The 26407-nt window shown below is 40.4% G+C and overlaps 1 protein-coding gene across 1 annotated transcript in view; it reads left to right on the top strand.

The window, feature by feature from the left end:
• The window catches only part of PRG4 (proteoglycan 4), a 61368-nt gene that overhangs the window by 22781 nt on the left and 12180 nt on the right, over positions 1 to 26407 (top strand). The window contains exons 2-6 of the mRNA XM_065409921.1: positions 5468 to 5590; positions 9314 to 9433; positions 16974 to 17102; positions 19553 to 19717; positions 22078 to 25572. Coding sequence (XP_065265993.1) covers positions 5468 to 5590; positions 9314 to 9433; positions 16974 to 17102; positions 19553 to 19717; positions 22078 to 25572 — 4032 coding nt within the window. The remainder of the gene's footprint in view (positions 1 to 5467; positions 5591 to 9313; positions 9434 to 16973; positions 17103 to 19552; positions 19718 to 22077; positions 25573 to 26407) is intronic.

Here is a 26407-nt window from a genome sequence, read left to right as displayed (position 1 = left end):
CTTTCCTGAACAGGGAATCTTTGCCTGAACTGGACCAATTAAAAGTTTGAAGGAACCCATCTATAGCGTAATTTAGTTTGAAAAAGCAGGGTATGTACATAATGCTCCAATATTCTGAATCTATTCAATAGGGAATAGATAAGGATCTTGATTATCAGAGTAATTTGAGTGTCTACATTAATGCTTACAATTAATCACATGTTCTGCATTGGGTAAATTAAAGAGTGGACCAAATCCTTCAATTTTTAGCCAGTTCTTACTCAAGAAAAAAATTCCCATTCAATTCAATGGGAAGTACCAAGTATGGGCTGCAAGATTTGGTCCATTATTTGGTACCATATGAATTAAGTATTAATAGTATTATAATTGTTCCTTAGAACTATTTGAGAAGAAATGCTGGTATTAATAGCACATAATAGTGCTATTAAACTACTGTTTGAATATATTTTCTTTCCTATCAAATCAAAGTTTGCCTGCAATGATTTGCTACTGCTGTGCAATACGATCTAATCCCTACCAGATAATTTACTGTAAAAAGATAATTTGTTCATTTCACTACAAAATTAAAATTGTGTTTTGACTAATAAGCCTAAATTTAATTCATTAATATATTTTTGTAGTCATTTTTCTTAATCAGAGTGTTTTCCAGATGTTGCTTAAGTCTAGCCATCTGGAACCTTTTCCAAATAATGTGGAAACTTTGCTGTCATAGGTTGTCACTGTTGGTTTTGTCTAACACGTTGGGTAATTAGTTCATCCCAGTATATTTACAGCAATATATAAGATGTCTGAAATATCCCTGAAAGCAGACATATCCTTTATAAGGTAAGTGCAATACCTATCTCTATTCACAATATTTTGTTCAAAGTACTCTTTTTCAAAAAGATGATATTCTTTCCTGAAGGACCTAGAATGGAGATAACCATTTGTATTTTCCTTTTGCAAAAAGAACCACTTTTAACCAGCATTCCCACTGAACATCTTTATATTTCTAAACCAGTGGTTTTCAACCTGGGGTCTCCAGACTATGTCTAAGATTTCCAAAGGGGTCCACACCTTCATTTGCATATTTTAAAGGGTGCGCAAATGAAAAAAAGTTTAAAACCACTGTTCTAAAAAATAATGAGATATCTGGGTAACAGTTTGTTGGATTACATTTTTACCTACTCTATTGATTAATTTGTCTGACAACCTCTGTTTTGACAGCAATTTTTAAATATATAAGTGTTTTTTTACCAGTAAATATATAATTAGAAATTGTTATCTTGAAATCATTTTAAAGAAAAGCAGCTTAAATAAATGTATCTAATTTACTGTGTTCCTCACATTTAGGGACTCCTAGAAAAATATTAACTCCATTAATTGCTATAATTTACAGAAACAGACTTTAAGTAATGATGTTATTTACGTCTATTTTTTCTGCAAAGTTTAATGCATAATCAACTTATTATTAGGGGATACATGGCATAATTCTGTGTTATCAAGTTCTCTATATTTTCAAACTGATGTTTAAGTTGTTGCGTGACTTTTATTAGGTACTAAAGCATTCATTTGCATTTTATTTTTTAGTATAAACTAAATAATGTTTCAGATAGTGATCTGAGAGTATTTTAAATACAGTGTTTCTTTTCAGGAAGGATTCAGTACCTAAATTAACCATGGTGTGGAATATATATTACATATCCCTGGTGTTATTTTCAGCATCCTTGATTCAGCAAGCTTCTTCTCAAGGTATTGTAACATACAAAGCCGAAGCAAGGCTGTTTGGAATATTTGGAAAAATAAATTAATACAGATAAATGATTCCTTCATTGCAAACATGTCTTAAGAAACTACTACATTTTATAACTAATTTACCAACATGGCTATCATGATTCAGTTTGCCAAAATCTGAGAATCCTTTAAAACATATGTCAATATAAATTGATCTTTTAAGTGGAATAATTTGTAAATCTCAATGTCGTAAAATGTATATCTACATGCTTTGTGTGTATCTATAACTCTCTTTCTGTAGATATAAGCTGCATATCCTATTGCCCTCTAAATGATATAGCTAGTCAAATCCATTGCTGATATAATCCAGTGAAGTACTTGCAATTATATCACTGATTAATTTGGCCAGGAGTGCTTAGATACTGATCAGAATCATAACAAGGCATGTACATAACATGCTAACTAAACACTTTCCTTGTCAGTAACAAATTATCTGAACACACTTTTGATACTACCATGCAATCTTCTAGTGGCATTAATTTCTCTAATATTATAGATTCTTTTAATTTCTCTCTTAAAACTTGGCATCTACTAACCAAGATAGCGTCTTTTTTGAAAAATGGAAGAAACTACAGCATAGCAAATATTAAGCTTGCTGCTATAATTCTTAAGCAATTTAAATACTTAAGTTTCTACAGTAGCCGATATTACATAGTTGTATAGCAGTAACACAAAAAAGTTCTCAACAGCTCTCACTCTTTACAAGGCAGGAATCAAATTTTATCGACTCAGGGCCCGATGGAACTCCCTTTCAAGTGAGTGGAAATTTTTGCATTGACTTCAACAGGGATCAGACACTCACTGCCAGGAAAGAATGCACGAAAACCAATTGTGGTTTTGTTGGGTTTCTTTTAAGAAATAACTTCTCATCCTACAGTTCATAAAATTGTCTTTTAATCTTGAATCCAGATTTCACCTGTGTTCTCTCCTCACCCATCTCTCTTACATGGAGGGGCAACTGTGGTGTAACAAGCTATGCATAAGGCTGGTAGTGAGGAGACATGGGTTCTAACTCCTGACTCTTTCACCTACTCATAGTGTTCCCTTTGACAAATTACTTCACCTTAGAACCACAGCTACTCTTTGGAATACTGCAAGTGAAAATAGTTACTTGCCTTTGTAATAAAAAGTGCTATGTAAATGCAGAGTTTAATTATTATTTTTATCCCAACTCCTCCCCTCCTCTTGATACACACACATATGTACAGTGTTTGTTGTTGAAAATTTTTCTTGTCTCCAGTGCTGTGTTATGTGTTATTTCTTGCTGCTTCTCAACATTTCAGTTCACTGTCTTGAGTCTTTTTTTCAGCTTGTTTACTAAATGTACAGTCTCCTGGTTCAGATTTAAGGATGCTTCACTTGCATTTTTCAATTCCAGAAGGGGAGGCTGTTAGTACGCTAGTGTGTTTTCATTTACTGGGGGTATTGTTCCAAGATGATTGTATGATCTAGAAGAACAAGATAATGGACTACAATTAGAAGTTGTGGTGATTTCATTGTGAAAACAGTCGTATCCGTCACTTAGGTTTTCATCTCTAAATGCACAGCTAGGGAGTTCCCCCACTATCTTTGATTATCCGTGATCTCCCAGCATTGAAGCCACTCTGTAAGATGAATGTTACTCCGCTGAAAATAAAGAATCCATATGAACAAAAAGAAAGAATATATTTTATCCTGTTGTGCCGGGCTGGGACCCAATGATTCCTAAATTCTAATCCTAGTTCTGAAACTGACTCCCTTTCTGACATCAGGCAGTCCCTTAAAGTGCAGTCTTGTTCTGAAAAGTGACTGTAACAACATCATCACAGGATTCCTTTGTATTGTGATCTTATTCACCCGTGTACAAGCAAAACAACTTTTTTAAATGCGCAGCCTTGCAAACTCAACCTGAGATCTGAAAGTCAACCAGGGTTGTCTCCTGCTCCTACACATCATCACCAGTAATAAAGATTATACAGCCCTAATTATGCTGTCAGTGGCACCTGTGCATCTCCAGTGCCTTCTGATTCTGCATTTAAGGTATGTCTTCTGGACTACTGGAACAAAAGCAGTGAAGACAGTGCAGCATAGGTAGTAGGAGTCCAGCACACACATGGGTCCTTAGCCTGATCTGAAGCCCATGCTGAGCTATCTGCACTGTTGTTGCCTGTGCTAGCTTGATAGTTATACCTCTGTAACCACACAGAGCCTTCACTGAGATAGCACAGGTGTCATTGAAAGCAGAATATGGCCTTCAGAATTTCTGTTAACTGATGATAAGCATGTGAGAATTTAGCTTGCCTTTCAGATCCCAGGTTGAGCTTGCAGTGCTGGCAGTTGGAAAAAATAATCTTTTATTTGTAATTGGAGCAAATTTGTTCTGGAAGTCACCAAACAAAAAAAAACATTGAAAGCCACATAGAGCCATTTTTACAGTTATTTTCATAGCAGAACTGCACTGTCTCAGTGTTCCATCTGGAATTTATTACCTAATTTTTTGCAAAATGTTTTGAAGAAGTAAAACTTTCTATTCATGTTAAACATTGTCATCATCAGTGGGATGCAAAATTAAAAGGTGAGATGGAAAACAAGTGTGGTCTTACCAGTCAGTTGTTTTTTCTAAGCTATGACCAGTAAAATACAAATGCTGATAGCTCACAATACAACTGACTCATTCAGTATGACAGATGGCCACGTACCAATCCCCAATTCAACATACTCCCAAAACTAGGGCAATTGAAGTTAGCAAACACAGTACTGGATGCAGACCTGAACCACACAGTTGTCTAGGGTGACCAGCAAGTGTGAAAAATTGGGACGGGGGTGGGGGGTAATAGAAGCCTATATAAGAAAAAGACCCCAAAATCGGGACTGTCCCTATAAAATTGGGACGTCTGGTCACCCTACAGTTGTCCCCTATCTATTTCCATAATATACCAAACCAAAACTTCAAACCTCAAAACCCCTGAACTTTAGTATGTTTGAAATCTGTCTGCATTTGTAAGCTCAGGCTCATTTCTAATTTTAAAGTAGAATATGAATTTATGCATTGTGATAGTATGACCATAGCTAGGGTGACCAGATGTCCCGTTTTTAAGGGGACAGTCCCGTTTTTTGGGACCTTTTCTTATATAGGAGCCTATTACCTCCTACCCCCGTCCTGTTTTTTCACAGTTGCTGTCTGGTCACCCTAACCATAGCTCAGCATTCTAGATCTTAGTATTCAATATAGCTCAAAGAATACACACAAATTAACATGTTTTGGGCCCACTCCAACTCCCAGTTAATGAGAGTTTTGCCACTGATTTCCGTGGGAGCAAAACAACTCTACATTTTTTTCATATGCAGTCGATATATTTTGGTTTAACTGGAAAGAAGAAACCTGCCTCCTACAAGCCACATCAGGGTTTGACTTAAATTAGTGCATCCAAACTTTGAAAATATCCCATAGCAGAAACCTTTTCTTTTGAACTCTGGATAATGCAACTATTATACCCCCTAATATAGGGCCCAATCCTAGGCCTACTGTAGACAATGGAAAGACTCCTATAAATTTCAGTGGGAGATGGATTGGGCCCATTGTTTTTTTTCCCCCTTAAGGATTTCATTTGCTTAGTCATTATAAGCAAAACCATTTTACTACTTTGCCATTCGCTGTTTCCTTACAAACCATTCTAGTTTGGCAATGTTTAAAACTAGTATTGTATGATTTTAGATTTATCAAGCTGTGCAGGGAGATGTGGGGAAGGGTATTCTAGAGAGGCTCCCTGCCATTGTGATTATAGCTGTCTACACTACATGGAGTGCTGCCACGATTACAAGAGATTCTGCACAGAGGGTAAGTTGTTAAACCCAGTCAGTTTCTACGATGATGAGCTCTGCTCTTATTTCCTTTTGCACCTGTACCTTGTGCTCTTCTCAATGTTTATACGTCTCTTTCGCTTTACTGTGTCTCTCGTTTCCTTCTCATAAATGTTGTATCATGTCTGAATACAAGTTTTTCACGGATAATCACCACTTCAAAAAGTCCAGTATTCACATTTACAATAATTAGGCTGTCACTAAGAAAAGTGCCTTGCTTTAAAGACTGGCAGAGCAGCACAGAAGGGGTTAATATTTTACCTGCAATTTGGGGCCAATCCTGTTCAGTGCTTTTTTAAAAAACTTTTTAAAGCAACATTTTAAAAACCGTGGGGGCCAAAGGCCATGATTCAAAGCCCAGTGAAGTCAATAGGAGTCTTTCAATGGACTTTGCATCAGATTGTGCTATCAATTTTTAAGCCAAAAATCACTACTGAATAAAGTATTCCTGTTTAAAAAACTGATGGCTCAATATGGACCTATACATTCTAAAGAAAAAGTACCGTATATACTCGATCATAAGCTGGTTCGTTTATAAGCCGACCCCCCCAAGATGGAAAAGTAAAAATGGAAAATTTTTATAACCCATTCATAAGCCAACCCTATAATTCAGTGGTCAGCAAACTTTGGCTCCCGGGCCATTAGAATAAGCCGCTGGTGGGCCGAGATGGTTTGTTTACCTCGAGTGTCCGCAGGCACGGAGATAAACCTAAGTAAACAAAGTATCCCAGTGCGCCAACTGCTTATCCTGACAGGCTGGGACAGCGACTGGTGGGGAAATTTTGGGGGGTAAGAAGCTGGGAGTCAGGGGAGTAACCCCTGTGACCACCCCCCACATGACCCCACCCCTACCCCAGGACCCCTACACTCTTCCCATCCCATCCCTTCCCACCTTATCTGGGGAGGGCCAGGGGAGGATGTCTCTGACCTGGCTGGAGCTGCTCCGGCAGGCTAGGCAGCGTGGCCACAGCCTGCTCCGGTGGGCCAGACCGGGTGGCGCGGTCGCAGCGTGTTCCAGTGGGCTGAGCCGGGCAGCACGGCCACAGCGTGCTCCGGCGGACCGGGCGGCGCGGCCACAGCCTGCTCTGGGGGGCGGAGCCAAGCGGCATGGCTGCAGCCTGCCAGCCAGAGCTGCTGCTGCTTCGGAGGCTGGGGGGAGAGCAGCGTGGCCAGAAGAGGAGAGACTCTGGCCCCGCCCCTTCCCTTCTGGCTGTACTGCCTCTCCTTGCTCCCTCTGTTGGGGGGAGGGGCTGCGTCCCACCTCTCCCTCTCTATACCCGTTCATAAGCTGACCCCCTTCTCTGGTGCTTCCCTTTTTTACTAAAAAAATTCAGCTTATGAACGAGTATATTCGATAGTTGAAATTTGCCACCTTAAAAACTCACTTCTGTTTCTATTTGCTGAGTCCATGTAGTTGAAAATGTTGTGTGGGAGACTGATGGGGAAGAAGATAGAATGAATACTGGACTTAGATATATTTCTCCTATAATCGACATGCCACTGAACAGTGCAAATATGCGTGTTTCGATCTTTTTACAAGGATTTTGGCAAATTAGGTTAATTGTGAGGCAGCAATGCATTAAATTCATGTTTATGACTAAGCGTTTGTTCACAGGGTGCATTAATCTGCACCAGAGGGATGTGAATTCTAGGGTGCACAAGTGTGTCACACACTAACTAGCCTGTGTGGAGTCTGCTGGTGTGCATTAAAAGTTCGCTAGTGTACGTTAATATAGTCCTGTTTAAAACAATACTATGTTATCGTGCACTGGGGAACTTTGTGTGTGTGTGCCAGCAGGGTCCACATGGGCCAGTTAGTGTGCAACATGCTAGTGTGCACTATAATTTATACTTTCTGGTGAGGACTAATTGCTCAATGCAGACAAGCCCTTAAGATAACCATGGTGTACTGTTCCCTGCAGTTCTAACAATGCTGAAACATTCTAGGGTAGGATTTTTTAGTTCTATCATTACAGAATCATAAGTCGCAACTCTGTTACCCTTACTCATACTAAGTGGTACATTACTGCATAAATAGCCCTATGGAAGGGACCTGCATTGTGATTAACCCAGTCTAGGGTGACCAGACGTCCTGATAAAATCGGGACCGTCCTGATATCCACCGGCAGCGCTGGATGTTTTTTTTTTGCTCCGCCGCCAGGACTGACTCCACTTTTTTTTTTTTTTTTTTGCACACGCCCCTCCCCCCCATGTGTCCCGATATTTTCTTTCCCTCATCTGGTCACTCTAACGCAGTCATAAATATTAAACCGAGTGTATTGATGGCTCACATAAACCTGATTTGAATAAGACAAAACGTTAACCTGCTGAGCAATTTCAATATTCCTTCGATTCTCTTGAATGATATGTTTTAAGAGCCAACTCCAGATCTCATTTACAGTGGTACATATCGGGAGATAAACCACTGACATCAGTGGAACTACTCTGGATTTCTATTGGCGTAAGTGAGGTCAGAATCTGGCCGTAAATTATCCTACCAGCACTTAATTAATATTTAACCTAAAATAGGATTTTGAGCCCTGCACATAATCAGAGCTGAACTTCAATAGGAAGTTCAGGCACAGAGAGGCTACAGGCTTGGGTTCATTGCCTGTATGCTAAACAGTGTAACTACCAACTGATTGCTTATTTTGATCCCGGTTCTGGGAGGTACTGAGTATCCTCAGCTCCCAGTGACTTCAGGTCCAATATGACCATTGAAATAGTAAAATTTGTATCTGTAATACACATTCTATACAACATCAACAAATGTTAAGATATTGTAAACATTTAAGGCCAAATGTTGTCCTTAAATGTATAATTTATATAAAATTCTGATGTCAATGGGAGCTGCACACACAGGGGATAAATTGACCATTACTATTTATTATGCAGTGCAAGAAACGTAGTAGTTATTAAAAGTTAAGCCCCAATGGATTATTAAGAATAGATAACAATTCAAAATGAATTAATACTATATAATTATACATCTAAATATTAGTACTGATATTATGTTATGAAAAGGTACAAAAATAATTTTGTACTTAATTAACATTGGGGACAAATTTGCAGAAAAGGACTGTGTAATTTTCTATGCATAGCCATTTGCATGTTCCAAAAATAGCATGTGTATATCAGATAGTCTAACCCATGACAGGTTCAAGCAAATCCTTTTTTTCATGTGCACTATTTTTAATGTTGACGACACAAATAATTGCTCATGCAAAATGGTGTAGAGATTGAGGGGCCCATTTGAAAATCTGGCCCAGTATAACTTTTTTGTTAAATCTAAATTCAGTCCCTATTTGAAACATTTTACATCTGGCCCAATATTTCACAGGCATCACCTCTGACTAGGGGGAAGGAAATCCTGTTCAAAGGAACCTTCTTATAGTGAACTCTGAGATAATGAAACAGCTTCTAGTGAAGCAGAATGTAAATTCTAAATTGTTTCAGTACACCACAATGTGCAAACTGCAGTTCCAGTTACAGCACATGATTCCCAACCCACTGAAAGCAATTGGAGTCTTTACATTGTTTTAAATGGGCTTTAGATCAAACTCAGAGTGACTACGTGCTTATATGAAGTTGTTCTTTATAGCAACAAAAATTAATGACTTCACTATAAAAGGGTTCCACTGTAGAACAACAACAACAAAAGCGGGCAATAATGCTGAACCTCTTGCTTTGCCTTGTGTAGAACTCTCCTGTAAAGGACGCTGCTTTGAAACTTTTGTAAGAGGGAGAGAATGTGACTGTGACGCAGACTGCGAAAAATTTGGGAAATGCTGTCCAGACTATCAGAAACATTGTGAAGAAGGTGAGTGTACTTTCCTTATAAATGGCTTTCTGTATTTTATGTATTTAATATAGCTGCCTACGTGTTGTAGCAGATTAAGAGCCCCACATATGTTGTACTTAATAATGCTCACATTAAAGGAATTTTGCCATTAACTTCAATGGAAATAGGATCGATCATTCCCTTTCATTAACAGAACCCTCGCATATGGAAAACAGGAACTATGAGGAGGTGATTAAATGAATGGTCTGGTTACATTCCTTTATTTGAACATAGATGCTCTGAAATACCTACTGGCATTCTTCTCTGAATTAACTGCTCTGAGCTACCTTCTGAGTCTTCTAACTGCTAATGCTTTCATACAGTCTTTAAATAATTTTTTTTATCACTAGTTAACAAAACAGACTTTCTCAAGAGTAGGAGCTTTATTATGAACAGGAACTGCTGAAATCACCAGAAAGAAAAGAATTTGTAGGGAATGATTTTTTAAATTTGTTTTTTTTTAGTCTTTATATGGAACATCCACACCCCCACAATTCTAGGTCCATGATTTATAATAATATTTTCAAGCCTAGATTCTTTGCAGGTATAACTCCACTGACTTCAATGTCATTACATGCAAACGTAGAATTTGAAGGTTTAAGTGTGGGGAACTGGATGGCTCAGAGTACTGGTAATGGGATATAGTCTGAAATTTACTCTACCTGCAGAGAATCTGACTCTATGCACGTAGGGTACAGAGAGGTTAGGCAAGAAAATTCACACCCCCACTCCCCATGCAGGTGTTCCCTGTAGGTTAGAGTTGATATGTATATGTATATGGCAGGGTAGTGTGAGAAACCATGTCTTGCTGCTTTCCAAGCTGCACCTGTACTATGGATAAAGGCAGAACTTCATTCTCCAGGGAGATCTATTCTAAAGCTTTCAGTAGCACTAAGACATGGATTCAAAGCATGGAAGCACATTCTTAACTTTAATCATGTAAGCAATCCCATCCTATTCTGCAAAGCACTTAAGCATATACTTTAAGCATCTGCTTAAGTGCTTTGCTGAATCTGTGCCTTAATACCCTTATCTGCATGAAACTGATATATGCAGCTGGCACTGAGATACTGCCTTCTGATATCACAGGATCTCCAGGGCATTATTGTAGCCAGTTTTAAAGTCAGCAGTTCAACAATCAACATGAACATTGTGAAAAAAAAATTTAATTACCATCCCAAATGTTATTCTGTTCACAGAACATTTTTAACCAACCACTACCAGGTTTTTTGTTTTACTTTGTGTGAAAAAGTGAAAACATCTAATTAAAGTCTTGGGAATATTGTACTAATTCATGAACATCACGTGAATTTAAGGTCTAAACTACCAGGCTGCTGCCTTTGAATGTTTCCCTCTGTCCATTTGAACTGCTAGGAAGATTCTGTGCACCAGGTGACACTGTCTGATTTTCATCACTGATTTGGGTTCCCTACCCTTTTTGCTTTCTCAGACCTCTGCTTCAACACTGACTCTTTTCAGTTAGTGCTTAAAATAAAACCTTCTCTTACTAATGCAAGAGCAGAAAGAACTAGATTAAAAATACTATGTTCTTCTGCAGAATTATTGCCTACAAAAATATTTAAATTATTTGCTCATTTCTAAACTATCTAAGCAAAGTTTTGTTTATAGTGAATACTTTCACTCCACCTCCCCTAATTTCCCAGAGAAAGCAATTGCATCATAGATCTGCAAGTAACATTAGCATTGCATAGCAAAGGAGAAAAATAGGGAGGCGACCACATTTTGCTGCAAAGCTTAGGTGTGTATCTGCTATTCAATGTTTAAATTGGAGGAAATCCATACGAATGGTAGACACCTCTTTTGCTTTCACTGCTCAGTCTGTGGACACTCTTTAAATAGCAAGCAAGCAAGGTTACTTAAGAATAGTTGACCTAACAAAGGTGGATTTTTTTAATGTCTTACCAAAGTTTTTAATGAATATCATGTTGTACCATGTTAAAAATGTCATAACACACATTGCCAAGTCTCATTTTGTAGCAGCAATGGAAAAAGTGACAGAAAATGTACAGAATTGTCTAAAATGAAATTCAGTCAAATTGTTATCTTGGGCCGCAAGTTCCCTAAGAGTTTGACAAGTGGTCAGGGTTATTTGCAAAGGAGCAAAATCAATGACCAATTTAGAGCCACTTTAAGGCCCCTGTACTGTACACTTCCAGCATGATGGGTAAAAGGGTCTTAGTGTTAATAAAAATCAGACCTGACTTTTTTTTTTTTTTTTTTAAGAGCACAATCATCTTCATCTGTAGGAAGAAAAATGAAATTCACATTTTTATTTTATTGTATTTCATTGAATTCCCTAAAGCTGTAGCATTAAACCATTTTTGAATGGCTGAAGCTAACTGGCAGTTAGACCAGTTAACATTTATTTGTTTACTTTTAAAAAAAGATTTTAGGGGACACCTTGCAGAGTTGGCCTATATCCTGACCTTGTCGTGGCTGCTGAAATTCAAGCTGCCATGTATGTTGATCCAGTCTCCTCTCTGCAATGTTGATTCCAATCACTTCAATCTCTACTAGGCTAAGAACATAAGAACATAAGCACATAAGAACGGCCGTACCGGGTCAGACCAAAGGTCCATCTAGCCCAGTATCCTGTCTACCGACAGTGGCCAATGCCAGGTGCCCCAGAGGGAGTGAACTTAACAGGCAATGATCAAGTGATCTCTCTCCTGCCATCCATCTCCACCTTCTGACAGACAGGCTAGGGACACCATTCCTTACCCGTCCTGGCTAATAGCCATTAATGGACTTAACCACCATGAATTTATCCAGTTCTCTTTTAAACTCTGTTATAGTCCTAGCCTTCACAACCTCCTCAGGCAAGGAGTTCCACAAGTTGACTGTGCGCTGCGTGAAGAAGAACTTCCTTTTATTTGTTTTAAACCTGCTGCCTATTAATTTCATTTGATGACCCCTAGTTCTTGTATTATGGGAATAAGTAAATAACTTTTCCTTATCCACTTTCTCCACATCACTCATGATTTTATATACCTCTATCATATCTCCCCTTAGTCTCCTCTTTTCCAAGCTGAAGAGTCCTAGCCTCTTTAATCTCTCCTCATATGGGACCCGTTCCAAACCCTTCATCATTTTAGTTGCCCTTTTCTGAACCTTTTCTAGTGCCAGTATATCTTTTTTGAGATGAGGAGACCACATCTGTACACAGTATTCGAGATGAGGGCGTACCATCGATTTATATAAGGGCAATAATATATTCTCCGTCTTATTCTCTATCCCCTTTTTAATGATTCCTAACATCCTGTTTGCTTTTTTGACCGCCTCTGCACACTGCGAGGACATTTTCAGAGAACTATCCACGATGACTCCAAGATCTTTTTCCTGACTTCTTGTAGCTAAATTAGCCCCCATCATAGTGTATGTATAGTTGGGGTTATTTTTTCCAATGTGCATTACTTTACATTTATCCACATTAAATTTCATTTGCCATTTTGTTGCCCAATCACTTAGTTTTGTGAGATCTTTTTGAAGTTCTTCACAGTCTGCTTTGGTCTTAACTATCTTTAGCAGTTTAGTATCATCTGCAAACTTTGCCACCTCACTGTTTGATGCATTGCTGGGGTGGAGCTCAATAAACAGTTCACACTTCACACAAATCATTGTTAATATAGCACTCCCATGTAAAAAAAAGATTTTAAAAAAATGTACAACTTCTAAAGGTAATTTTTTGTTCTACATCCTCTATTTTTTTTTCATGAAAAGTCACCTGCCTGGACCTGATCCAGCTCTTGCTGATTTCACTAGGAGTTGATCCAGGCCCCAAAGCATTTTCATTCAATAATTGCATACATTCCTCAATGTAAATTATGGGCTCTATTCTGCCAGTCTTATTCACCTTGAATACTAGCTTAATGTGTCACTAGCCCTGTTGGTTTCCATGGGACTACTTGGGGAGAAAGGGACTACTCAAATGTGGTTTATGCATTTTTAACTATTAGAACTTTCATGTGATCATCCTTACACTCATTATTTCTCTTATGATATTTATAAGCATCTTTGATTGCAACAAAAAAAAGCTTGTAAAACTTCTGAGCTCTAGCTATTTCTTTCATGCAATTTACATGGGCTCTTATAAGGGCTCCCCTTCAATGGGTGGGGAGAGGTGGGGGAAAGGTTACAGGGATGGACAGGAGGCAGTTGGGTTGATGTCAAGAGAAGGTCACTGCACTGCCCTTCCTGCTGACCAGAAGAGTGGTACGCAAGTGTGCGCATTTATACCCTATGCATACCCAGTGAAGCCATCTTTTACCCACCCTCCCACCTATGAACCTGGCAAAAGGACTGACTCCCTCTTGACAGACTGTGGGAATTACACTAGTTGACCATTTCCTTGAGGAACTGGGAAGGAATTTTTCTCTCTTTGCCAGATTGGCCAACTCAGGGTGGTTTTTTCCACCTTCCCCACAGGAGGTCTGGGGTCCACTGGGGTGGAGTAGGTTATAATTAAGGCTACGTTTTAGTCATGGGTATTTTTTTGTAAAAAGTCAAGGACAGGTCATGGGCAGTAAACAAAAGTTCATGGCCCGTGACCTGTCCATAACTTTTACTATATACCCGATTAAAACTTGGGGAGGGGGCATGGCTGCTGCGGGGGTCATGGCCCGGGGGATGCCATGAGTGCTTGGGGGTGCCGCGGATGCTTGGGATGGTGTGGCCCAGGAGAGCACTGCGGGTGCTGGGGAGGAGCAGTTGGTGGGGCTGGAGCAGGCTCCCTACTCGGCTTCTGGGAAGCAGTGACCTCCAGCTCCTAGCTCCATATGCTGCCTCCACTCTGCCCCAAGCCCCAGTTCTGCAGCTTCCATTGGCTGGGAACCAAGGCCAATGGGAGCTGCGGAGGCGGTGCCTGCAGGCAGAGGAAGCATGTGGAGCTAGGAGCTGAGGGAGGGGAGTTCCTGTTGCCTTTCTGGGGAGCCCCCTTCCCCCCAGGTAAGCACTGCCCGGCACCCCAACCCACAGCCCCCCCACAGCCAAACTACTGCTGCTGGGGGGGCAGGGGAAGGGGAGGGAGAGGGCGAGACCGCCCCAGCAGCAGCTGGTGCAACTAGCCCGGGACTGCCCGAGCTGCTCAGGCGGCTCTCGGGCCATCCGTACTGGCCACTGCAGAAGTCACAGAGATCAGGGACAGTCATGGTATCCATGACTTCCGTGACCTCCATGACAAACAAGAAGCCCTAATTATAATGTTGCAACTTAGCATGTAAAACTTGTGGTAGATGTCCAGTGCAGGTACTTGGAATGGAAGGGATACGGTTATCGAATAAAGTGGATTGGGAAAGGATTTGAAGGAAAGCAGCCCTTAAGAGAGTCGAGTAAGGGAGGTTTGATGCTCCTACATCTGGAGCAATGGTGAGCCAACTCCTCTGCTTTTATAGTCCCTTTTCACCTCATATGAGGAGAGGGTGGTAGAATCCTCACAGCAGGATAGCTGGAACATGGTTGGGGATCGTGACGGGGTTGGGACTCACCACCTGGCGCCTCCTACTGGTTGTCTCGGGAATTAGCTCTGTCCAGTGGAGTGCCCCCTCCTGGTGGTGTCCCGTCTGTCGTCTCGCCCTGGTTGGCGTGTCCGGACCCGTGTTGCTCCCAAGCTCGTGGCGTCCTCTTCGAGCCACTGCCCTCCGGCAGTGCCCCTTAGTCCATCCTCGCCCCCTTCCGGGGTGGGGATCAATCAGCTGCCTCTCTGCGTCCTGGCCGATGTGGCCAACTGCACCCTCAAAGTCACTCCCCTCTTGGCAGGGGGTTGGTGCAGCTCTAGATGGTCGCTCTGTCGGCCGGGTGCAAGGCAAGGGGGGGGACCCAGGCCCGCCCACTATGCTGAGTCCCAACCCAGGGATCCTCTAGTGGCAGCCATCCTGCCCTCTTTCTCTCCCTCCATCTGTCCACGTCCCTGGGCCGCTTCCCCTTCGGCCCCTCGCACCAGCTAGGCCCTTCCCTTCAGGGCCTGCAGCCTGACAGACTCCGGGCTGGAGTTACCCTCTGCTCCCCTTGGCCTGCCCAGCACTGCGCTGTCCCGGGTGCTAGTCTCCCAGCCTGGAGACAGACCTTCCCCTGTCGAAGGCCTGGGACAGACCGCCTGCTCCTGCCTGAGCAGCCTTCTTATAGGGCTGAGCCTGGCCCTGATTGGCTCCCTCCAATCTGGGCCCTGATTGGCTCCCTGTCTCCGCAGGCCCACTGGCCTGCTGCAGCCCCAAATTCGGGGAGTGGGGCAGCCGCCCCACTACAGGGATTATGTGGAAATTAATAAGAAAAGGATAATGACCTGCACTGTACAATTTGTTGCCCGATACTTTACGTGAATAAAATTGCAGCCTAGTGAAACTATCTCCATTGCGTCCTGTTTTTCTTCTGGCGTGGCTGGACAATTGGCTGCTACCTGAACCTTTGCTATTTGTCTCACTACCTGATCCAAACTCACAGTTTAGATTCACTGCTGGATCCCAAATTATTTTCTGGTTCTGGTTTGAACACAGTGACAATATATCTGAACCCAAACCCTGATTTAGTCTCAAAATTGAACCTAAGGGGACTAATCTAATATCTGGATCTGACCAGCGGCGGCTCCAGGCACCAGCGCTCCAAGCGCATGCCTGGAGCGGCAAGCCGCGGGGGGCAGCCTGCCGGTTGCTGTGAGGGCGGCAGTCAGGCAGTCTTCGGCGGCATGCCTGCGGGAGGTCCGCCGGTCCCACGGATTTGGTGGCAATTCGGCGGCGGGTACGCCGAAACCACGGGACCGGCGGACCTCCCGCAGGCAAGCCGCCGAATCCGCGGGACCGGGGACCTCCCGCAGGTATGCCGCCGAATCCGCGGGACCTCCCGCAGGCATGCCGCCGAATCCACGGGACCGGGGACCGCCCGCAGGCATGCCGCCGAAGGCTGCCTGCCTGCCGTGCTTGGGGCAGCATAAAAGCTAGAGCCGCCCCTGGATCTGACTTTGCCCACTTGCTCCATGTCTACTCTCTCTCAAGGAATTATTAATTCTTGAAGGCCACCTCTCCTGGAAACTGTCATATGTATGGAGAATGAACTAAATAACTAAAAAATGTTTAGGGCCTCTCAAAAGATAACACTCTGACTATGAGTTAGTTCTCATGGAGGACCAATGTGAAAAACATGTTCAAAGTTTGTAGCCCAAGACATTTTTTAGCTAGAGTAAGTGGACATAAAAGTTAAACAAAATTTAAAAAAGCGAACACCCTCCCCACCCCAAAATCCCATTAGTGAAAAGTGTTCAACTGATCTCAATCTTTCAGAAAAAAAGGCCTTCTCTGGCCTTAGATTAAGCATGAGAAGAGCTTCAGGCTGAGTGTGAGTGTGAGTGTGGTTTTTTGCAAAAGTTTGGGAGAATAAAGGGAGTGGAGCAAAATTAGACTTATAATGGAAATGTATCGCAACTGTTCCATATCATTTGCTAATGATTATATGTTTGATGCTGAATGAGAATGGAAGTCCCATTAACACACAGTATTTTTCTTGGCTTCAGCACTTACTACGAAATCATCATCATCCAGAACAGCTCCTTTGGTCACCAAAACAACAGCCAAACGGTCATCTAAAAATTCAAAGAAGAGGAAGCCAAAGAAAGTAGTACAATCCCATGAAGTTATGGAAGGTAGGAAAGAATACAAATGCAATGGAACTGGGCATTACCTGAATGAATATTAAAGGTCATTCCACAGTTCTGGATATAGAAAGCTAATATGAGACATTACCAGACAGCTACCAGACTTATTTATAAAGCTTATTACATCATCTACTTCTCAGAGAAGAGCTTATTGGCTTTTAAGATCTATCCTTGCTAATATAAATGTTAGAAAAGTGTGGTGATCTCTCTTCGGTCCCTAGTGGATTTTCATTCACATCTCAATAAAGATTATATGAACAATTGGCAATTTCAGGAAGAGTCCAGGACTGTAAAAACAGAAGTACAATAGTTCAGGACAGCAGTGTGTTGACAGAGCTGAGAGGGGAAACTTACACAGCAAGGGTCTGATGCTCCAGTTAAGCCAGGCTGCATAAAATTTCAGAAAATACCCATAACTTTGTGGAAAGTGCAAAACACCTTTTTTCCCTAGTGTTGTTATATTATATAATAACTTGTTAGATTATAGGGTGACCTTGAAGTTCATATGCTTATATTGACTGGGACAGATTCAAACTTGATGTAACTCTATTCACTACAATAGTAACACCAGGGGTCAATCATGGCAAATGTATGAGGGTTTTTAAACAGATAAACCTTTAAAACTCCTGCAAAGTGGAGTTTGCAAAAATGGCAATAATTTCCCATAGAGAGATAATACAGTGGATCAAAGGTAAAGAAATTACATTCATTTTAACTTTTTAAAAGACAACGAGAATCTTTAACAAGGATCCAAATCCATTTATTGTATATTGCAGATGTTAAACGGGAGAAAGACCTAGTCTATAATGCTTTGCCAGTACAGTATTGTTCCTACAGTACGTTTACAAGTGCAGCGTTTCTCAGACAGTGGTCTGTAGAGCACTTCCAGGTGGTCTACAGAGAGACAGATCTGTCACAGTGTTGTCTAACACTCGTTAAGCAGCAATGCTTGCTGTTAGCAATAGCCCAGATCTAAAGATTTCCAGTGGCTTTTTTGAGAAGCTAAATGAGCATTGCTTTGAACCACATGCAGACGTTGCATGTCTGTCAGGTTTTTGGGAAAATAGGTGTGTAAACTTAGGTCGGAGAGTGGATAACACCAAAATTGAAGCAAATCATATAGAAGGACAGAACAAAACTGTACAATATTTTGGAGATACGATACAATGAAAGATTAGGCATTTATACACTTAAGGCCAATTCCTGATCAATTTAGATATGCAAGTATAATCTGACTAAAGTCAATGGGACTACTAACAAAGAGTAAGGCAAGCAGGTTTTGATCTAAGTTCATGGAGAGGAAATAAAGCACAGGATACAAAATGGGAGGACTTGTAACCAAGATGTTACCATGCAGTTGCAGTAAAGTGAGCTAATTTTCCTTTTGTCTCCTTACTATTCTCCTATTAATACTTGTCAGATAACCAAGCTTTATCATAACAACAGGGAAGGTGTGCAGTCGGGATTAGGAGATTCAGAGGGAAGCAGATCCTCCCAGGGATCATAAATTTTATGAAGTGGTCCACTATATGAGAAAGATTGAAAAGCCCTGTACTAGAGTGTTTTCCTGTTTATTAGTTTTAAAGATCTCCAGTAAAGTTTACAAAAAAACTTCTAAGCCAATTTTTCTCAGGTACGGGAGACTCCTTTGAAATGCCTTTAGCCCCACAGGGTTTCTGGTTATGTACCACTTATATCTCAGAGGTGTATATTACAAACAATTCTAAAATCAGAGGATAGGGATAAATGTATGTTTAAATATGATTAAAAATTTAAGGGCCAAGCTTTTCAAATGACCCCCTTTTAATATATAGTCTGAAATAAGTTATTGGTTGACAAATATTATGGGCCTGATTCGCCTCTCACAGAATAAATCTGAAGTAACTCCACTGGCATGAATTAGAGGAGGATCAGGCCCTATATCTTTCCCATGTCCCCATTTTTTTTTCTCCAAAGGCAGAAAGTCTGAATTTGAATTCTTAGGACTTTCCCTTTTTAGTCTATTCTGCAGGTCCTGTACACGCTTTGTTAGAATCCTGAGCTTTTTCTGATTTTAAACCCCTTTACAGCTGATCTGTCACTGCCTTTACTTAGACAACAGCCACCAGCTCAGCCACACACACATGAAATGGGGAATAAACCTCAGAACTTTCTGCTCTAAAATCACAGTCTTCCAATATTAAAGGAGGCTGCCATGGGGTCATATTTTCATGCAATATGATCACAAGATTTGGCAGCACTGCTACCTCCTACTGAGTGTTGCTTCCATTCATTGATGGTTAAGGAGGCAAAAAATTTCAAATTACACCTCACATCATCTTATTTACTCCAAATCTTTATCTTTTGAGAGCAATTTTGTTTTAAACTGTGCATTAGCTTCTTACACATCTTATTTTGCATGACTTTCTGTTTTTACCAATTATTTTACTTGGCTGCAGAACATTCAGAATCTGAGAAACAGAAATCTTCTTCCTCATCGTCTTCCTCGTTGTCATCCACAACAATTCGGAAAACAAAGGCTTCAGCAAGAAACCCCAGTGAAAAAAACCAAACAAATAAAATTAAAAACAAAAACAATAGAAAAGTGAAGGATACCATGAAAGGTATGGATTGTGATCAAATAGCCTAATACAGAAATGAAATTTAAACTGTATATACAGTGGTATAATAGAAGCTGATGTTTAGCAGTGCATGCTTGTCTTTCTGTGTTGAAGGAATTCTTAAGGGTTTACCACAAACTCTCCTCTTTGCTAAATTTTTTAATTTAGCATCTGATTAAATTCTTTAAGTATTGATCCTCCAAGATGTTCTGCATGGGCAGACCATTAAACCCACATGGAGCTCCACTGAGGTTCTGTACGGGTATTTGGAACAGGTTGCCAGATCAGGACCTTAGAGAGGACATGTGGGGCAAAGATTTTCAAAGGTTAATGTATTGGAAGCACATTAATGAATGCATCAATGAACCATACCTGTAAAGTCCCATATTTGTGTGTGCATCAGGTTCAACTGATACACATACAGTTTTGGTGAATAAGTTTTGAAAATTTGGCCCATTACACATGAGCAGTAGTATATGGTGAAGCAGCTTCTGAGCAGATTTGCTGTTGGCGTAAGGGACAGCAGGTCAGTTATGGGAATGGCTTTTATATACTGTGCAATACAGTACAAAACAATGCATGTTCAGATTGAACCTTTATTACTGGCAATGTACCTAGCTTGAATGTCAGCGCCTAGGCTTAGTTTTCAGGTCTGGAAGGCAGACAACATACCTAATTTTACGTGTAAGCTGAGAACATTTGATACAGAACTCATTAAGGGACAATAAACATAGAACCCCATGTTGCCATTTCTACAGGGTCACTTTTCAGAGCAGAGCCACCATTTATGGTTCACACAGAAAGAGACTAAAATTAATATATTTCCATGGAAGAATCGGAATATCCTAAGCAGCATGCAGAAGTCCGCTTTTAGCTAATGCAGCATCTCTTCCTTTTCAGATCTTCAATGTGCACCAATAGCCCTATCCCCTTTTTAAAAAATGAAAAACAATCTCCTTCATATATAATAAAGCAGCTGAAGCCAAAAAAATAAACAATAAAAGCCCACCAAAACTACATATAACCAGAGTCAACCCAACATTTTGAAAAAAACTTACATAGTAAGTAAGTCACTAGGCAGGCTTAGGTAACCCATGTTGAACTTTGGTAGGAGGGAGATTAGACAGTGTGGCACATTGAAATCTCTTTTCTGAAGAAGGATGTGAGTGGGTTTGTTAGGTGGGAGTGGTTTGGAGTGTTTGCTACCCTGACTGAGGAAGGTCACGCCCCTGGAAGGGCCACAGCAGGCTCTCATGCTGGGGTTGACTGCAGGTACACACAGGATAGAATTGCCGACACAGTGTTGCTCTCAAAATTGCTGGGCCCTGTATCAGAGCATATTTGGCCCAGCGCTAAGGTTGGCTGTGTAATACGTAAGGCTCCTTTGGACTCTATTAACTTTTATATTACAAGTATAATATGTCATTAACCCCGTGAGGCCAGAAGCTGGGGTTTGCTAGAACACATCCTTTTTCCAGCCCAGCACCATCTACATTTACCATTTGTGTATTTAACAACTAGAAAAGGTAAAAAAAAATCTAACCTGTCTCCACCGGAACGTCTGGTCGAAAAGGGACCTTCCCCTGCCCAGTGAAAATGAGAGAGTGAGTGAGGGTGGGGGAGAGCCAGCGATGGAGGGAGGGGTTATGGAGTGAGCGTGGCAAGGCCTCAGAGAAGGGGCAGGACAAGGGTGTTCGGTTTTGTGCAGTTAGAAAGTTGGCAACCCTAGAGAGACTTCCCATTTCCTCACACGGTTTGTTATTACAGTTAGAGAACCAACTGACATTGGAAGAACACAACATAGTGCATCACCGCATGTCACAATATTAGGATAGTTTCATAAGGACATAAAAATGTAGATGGCATAAGTCTGTGATAATTAAAATAACTTAGGCCTTTCTATTTTCAAAGGTGCACTTACTTAACTAAAGGTGTAATTTTAAACCAATTTAGGGTTAATTGTTAAATTAGGTTAATCGTTAAACCAATGTAAAATCTTGCATGGACAGTCTTAACACAGTTTAAACCTGGCTTTTATCATTTAGCTTAACTCAATTCCTTATCTCCTGATGAATTAAACTAAACTGATAAAAGCTACGTTTAAATTGAATTAAGATGTCCACAGAGTTTTGCACCAACCACATAGGGTTCTAAACTGATTTAAGTTAAAACAGTGCAACTTTACAGAAAAAAAAATGAAAAAGGTATTGGTACAAGTCACAAGAGTTGCAACTATTTCCATCTGTGTTTACAAAAAAAATATGAGTGGTTACTGTGTCAAAGCCAAAAGAACAAATGCTGGAATGCTGCAAAATATGAGAAAATAAAAAGTGGTGCTTTAACTTGATATGCACTTCTTGTAGAGCAAGACTCAAAAAACAGAAGAACTTCATCCAGGACTTCTACATCTGGTGAAATAAGAGAGATTTCTGAGGAGATTGGCAGTGGATTGGACAATGTGGGTACCAGGCCTGCTCCTACTGCAAAGCGCCCTGACAGAAAAATTTCAAGACAAGGAAATAAAGGTACAACAGCAGCTCCTTTGTCAGAAGAAAGTTTTAGCCAGACCCCTGCCTCCCAGCCAGATCAAGTTACTATGCCCTTCAAAATGAATACTACAAAGACATTAAGTCCGAAGACCAACATGCAACTTACTACTACAAGTATGGCTAAGATCTCAGCATTAACTAATTCAGCTCATTTCACTAAAGCTAAAGACACAAGTACTACAGCTATGAAAAATGCCACAACTACTACAGCTAAAGGGATGACCACAGCTAAGAGAGACAAAACTACTGTAGTGATAGAGACAACAACATCATCTAAGAAATACACTACAAAAACAGCTGAAGAGTCAACAGCTAAAAGTGACACAACTACTGTAGCTATGAAGATAACAACAGCTAAAACAGACATGACTACAGCAGCTAGGAAAGCAACAACAGCTAAAAGTGACAGAACTAGTGCTGCTAAAATGGCAATGACAACAGGTAAAAGAGTCACACCCACAGCAGTCACAGAGAAGACAAAAGGTAAAAGAATCACAACCACAACAGTCATAGAGAAGACAACAACAGATAAAAATGATATGACTACTGCAACTAAAGAGACTAAAACAACAACAGAAAAGCAAGGCACCACGACAGATAAAACAATACGCAGAAAAGACACAACTACTCTAGCTAAAGATACTGTAATGACAACAGATGAAAGAGACCTAACTACTCTGGGCAAAGAGACTGTAACAACAACAGAAAAGAAAGACACAACAACTGCAACAGCTGGAGAAACAATAACCACAACAGATAAAAAAGTCACAACTATTGCTGAGAGAGAGACTGTAACACCTAAAACAGTCACAGCTGCAGCTAAATTCACTATAAAAACAACAGATAAAAAAGACACAACCACAGCAAACGATGAGATTATACTAACTCCAGATGAGAAAGACTTAACTAAAAAAGACACAACTTCTGCAGTGAGGAAGACTGTAACAAGAGCACCTAGAACAGACACAACTGCAGAAATTCAAGACACTGTAACATCAGCAGGCAAAAAAGATACAACTACTGTGGACAAAGAAAACATGCCAACAGATGAAAGAGACAAAACAACCACAGGTAAAAAAGACACAACGACCATGGACACAGAGATTGTGATGACTACAGCGGAAAGAGACACAACAGATAAAAAAGACACAATTACTGCAGAGAGAGAGACGGTAACAACAACAACAGCTAAAACAGCCACAACTGCTGCAGCTAAAGACACTGTAACATCAGCAGCTAAAAAAGACACAACTACAGTAGGTGAAGAGATTATATTGAGTCCAGATGAAAAATACTTAACAACTAAAAAAGACACAACTACTGCATATAGAGAGATTGTAACATCGGCTACAACAGCCACAACTGCAGCAGCTAGGGAGACTGTAACAAGAGCACCTCAAACAGACACAACTACAGAAACTAAAGATACTCTAGCCACCACAGGTAAAAAAGACACAACTACCGTGGACAAAGAGACTGTAATGACAATAGATGAAAAAGACAAAACAGCAGATAAAAAAGACGTAACTACTATAGCTACAGTCAATATAATAACAACAGATGAAAAAGACACAATAGATAAAGCCACAACTACTGCATCCAGAGCTACTGCAGCTAAAAAATCTGTAATGACAACAGCTAAACTGGACACAACAGCAGCAGCTAAAAAGACACAAACTACCACTAAACAGACACCTATTGCTGCTGAAGTAACAACTGTGGCTATAGAACTGACAACTGCAGATAAAGAAGAGACTGTAGATAACAGACAGAAAACTACAGCTACCGAAGAAACAACAACTGAAGAGAAAAAAGAGTTAACTACTGTTATCAAAGAGAGAACTACAGAGGACTCAAAGGGCATGACTACTGCAGCCAAAGAAAAAATCATGAATGAAAAAAAAGAGATAAATACTGTTCTCCAAGAGACAACGACAAGTGATACAACAGAAATAACTGCTGCTGATAAAGAGATAACTATAGCTGATAAAAGAGAGATAACCACTGTTACCAGAGAGACAACTATGGCAAATAAAAAAGAAACAGATGCTGTCACTAGAGACACCTCTACTACCAATAAAAAAGAGGTAACAACTGCTACCAAAGAGACAGGTACAGTGGATAAAAAAGAAAAAGCTTCTGATGATAAACAGGCAACTACAACAGGTAAAATAGACACAACTGTCAGTACTGTCACTAAAGAAACACTGACTGTCTCTGAAGAGGTGTCCACTACAGCTAAAGGCTCCCAGGAAAGACCTGTGTCACCAACAGAAGATAAACCTGGTACCACTGTCACTCAAATCCCACCAGTAAAAGCGACTGCCAAACCCACCATTGAACCTGAAAAAAACACTAAGTCTGCAATACAAATTACTGCTACTCCACCCATAAACCTTTCTACCTCTCAACCTAAAGACCTCCCTGAAACAAAAGTCCATTTTGAAACCACAAAAGAAACTTCTACTGTTACTAAAAGATCTACAGCAACTTCCATTTCCAAGGAGACTACTGAAACCAAAGACATCTCTGAAAATACATACACTACAGATACAACCACCCAGAAAAACACAAGACAGTTTCCAACTGAAAAATTACAAACTTCCAAGATCATCATCAGTCCTTCTTTGGCTCAGAAACCAGCTACCCACCCAGTAACTCCTGAGCAGGAGAAACACATAGATAATTCAAGCCCCACTGCAATTAATCCAATGACTCTTCCAGACAGTAATTTCCCTCGCAGAAACACAGAAAACCCTAAAGAAACTCCTGTTCCTTATGAGGGACCCAATCAAAATCCTACCTCTTCCAAACAAGTTAACTCTATAGACTACCCAGCCATCTCATTCACAGCTTCTATTGTTCCACTGAGAGGTATACCTAATCCTAATGGCAATGATGAAAACAACAGGTTGGAAACCATTACAAAAATAACATGGACAACAACAAAATCTAATTCAGCTATCCCTCAAAAACAGGAAACAACGTCACATGGCATTACGACTAATACCAGCATTGATCTTGTTTCAGATAAAGAAATTACCAAGCAAAGTCCAATAGCTATGAACACAAATACGTCAGTAAAACATTCAATAGTGTCTTCAACCTTTACAGCTGAGAAGGATATGCATCATACCTCCACCTTGCCAAGCGGATTCGTAACCACAAGGCCTGAAGAAAGAAGAGAAGTCACACATTTCCCCACTAAAACATACTCATCAATATCTTATTCAACTAAAGCTCCTGAAAGAAGCCCCACTATACACACAGACTCCAAACTACAGGACAAGATCAACACAACTTACAAAGGTATATTTCTTTACAATTGTAACATTTATATTTATAGGGATGAACAAATGAAATTTCTCAGATAGCCAGAGCATGTCTCCATTTCAGGAACCATACGTTTCTGAAGAGATTACTTGGAACATTGACTGTAAGTACCAGGGAACATATGAATCAAAACAGGGTCAAGGAATAAGGCTAGAGGGAGATTTCCAAGTCTCATGAAAGTATTCCAGCAAGTCATTGGCTAGAGTTCAACTATTAGTCATGTGACCTAATTTGGCAGCCATTTTGCACTGATACCCACAATAAAAAACAAGACACATCCCACCCCTCAAGACTCCTTCCAGCTGCAATATTGTTCTTGCCCTCACTATCCATTATATTTTAATTAAATTTTAGCCCTATTATTTTCCTTTGACAGTTTTCCAAATTCACATATTCCTGAATATTTTGCTACAAGTAGGCACCACTAGACCTAATATTTAAATATTAGAGTATTCACCCATCCTTTATGATTACATAACTTAAACTATGCATATACTCATTCTTAAGAAAAAAAGAGCTACAGGAAACATTACATGGTGTCTGTTTCATTCACACTTATGAGTGGAGAATTCTGATGTGGTTTTGCATCCACTTTTAATTGGTGTGAATGACAGCACGAGGTGCAAGCCAATGGAGAGTTGAAATCAATGGGAGCTAGATGCCTAAATACATTCGAGGATCTGAGCCTAAATCTATATCTGCTCTATCTATGTGAATGAAAGAGGAGACAAGAAAAATATTTTCAGGACCTCTTGGTTTGAGACAGCTCAGATATACTATGAAGGATTGAAAATTTCCTGCAGTTTTTTTT

The sequence above is a fragment of the Emys orbicularis genome, chromosome 8, assembly GCF_028017835.1.
Source record: "Emys orbicularis isolate rEmyOrb1 chromosome 8, rEmyOrb1.hap1, whole genome shotgun sequence".
Taxonomy (NCBI): domain Eukaryota; kingdom Metazoa; phylum Chordata; order Testudines; family Emydidae; genus Emys; species Emys orbicularis.
This window is presented reverse-complemented; position numbering and strand designations above follow the sequence as displayed.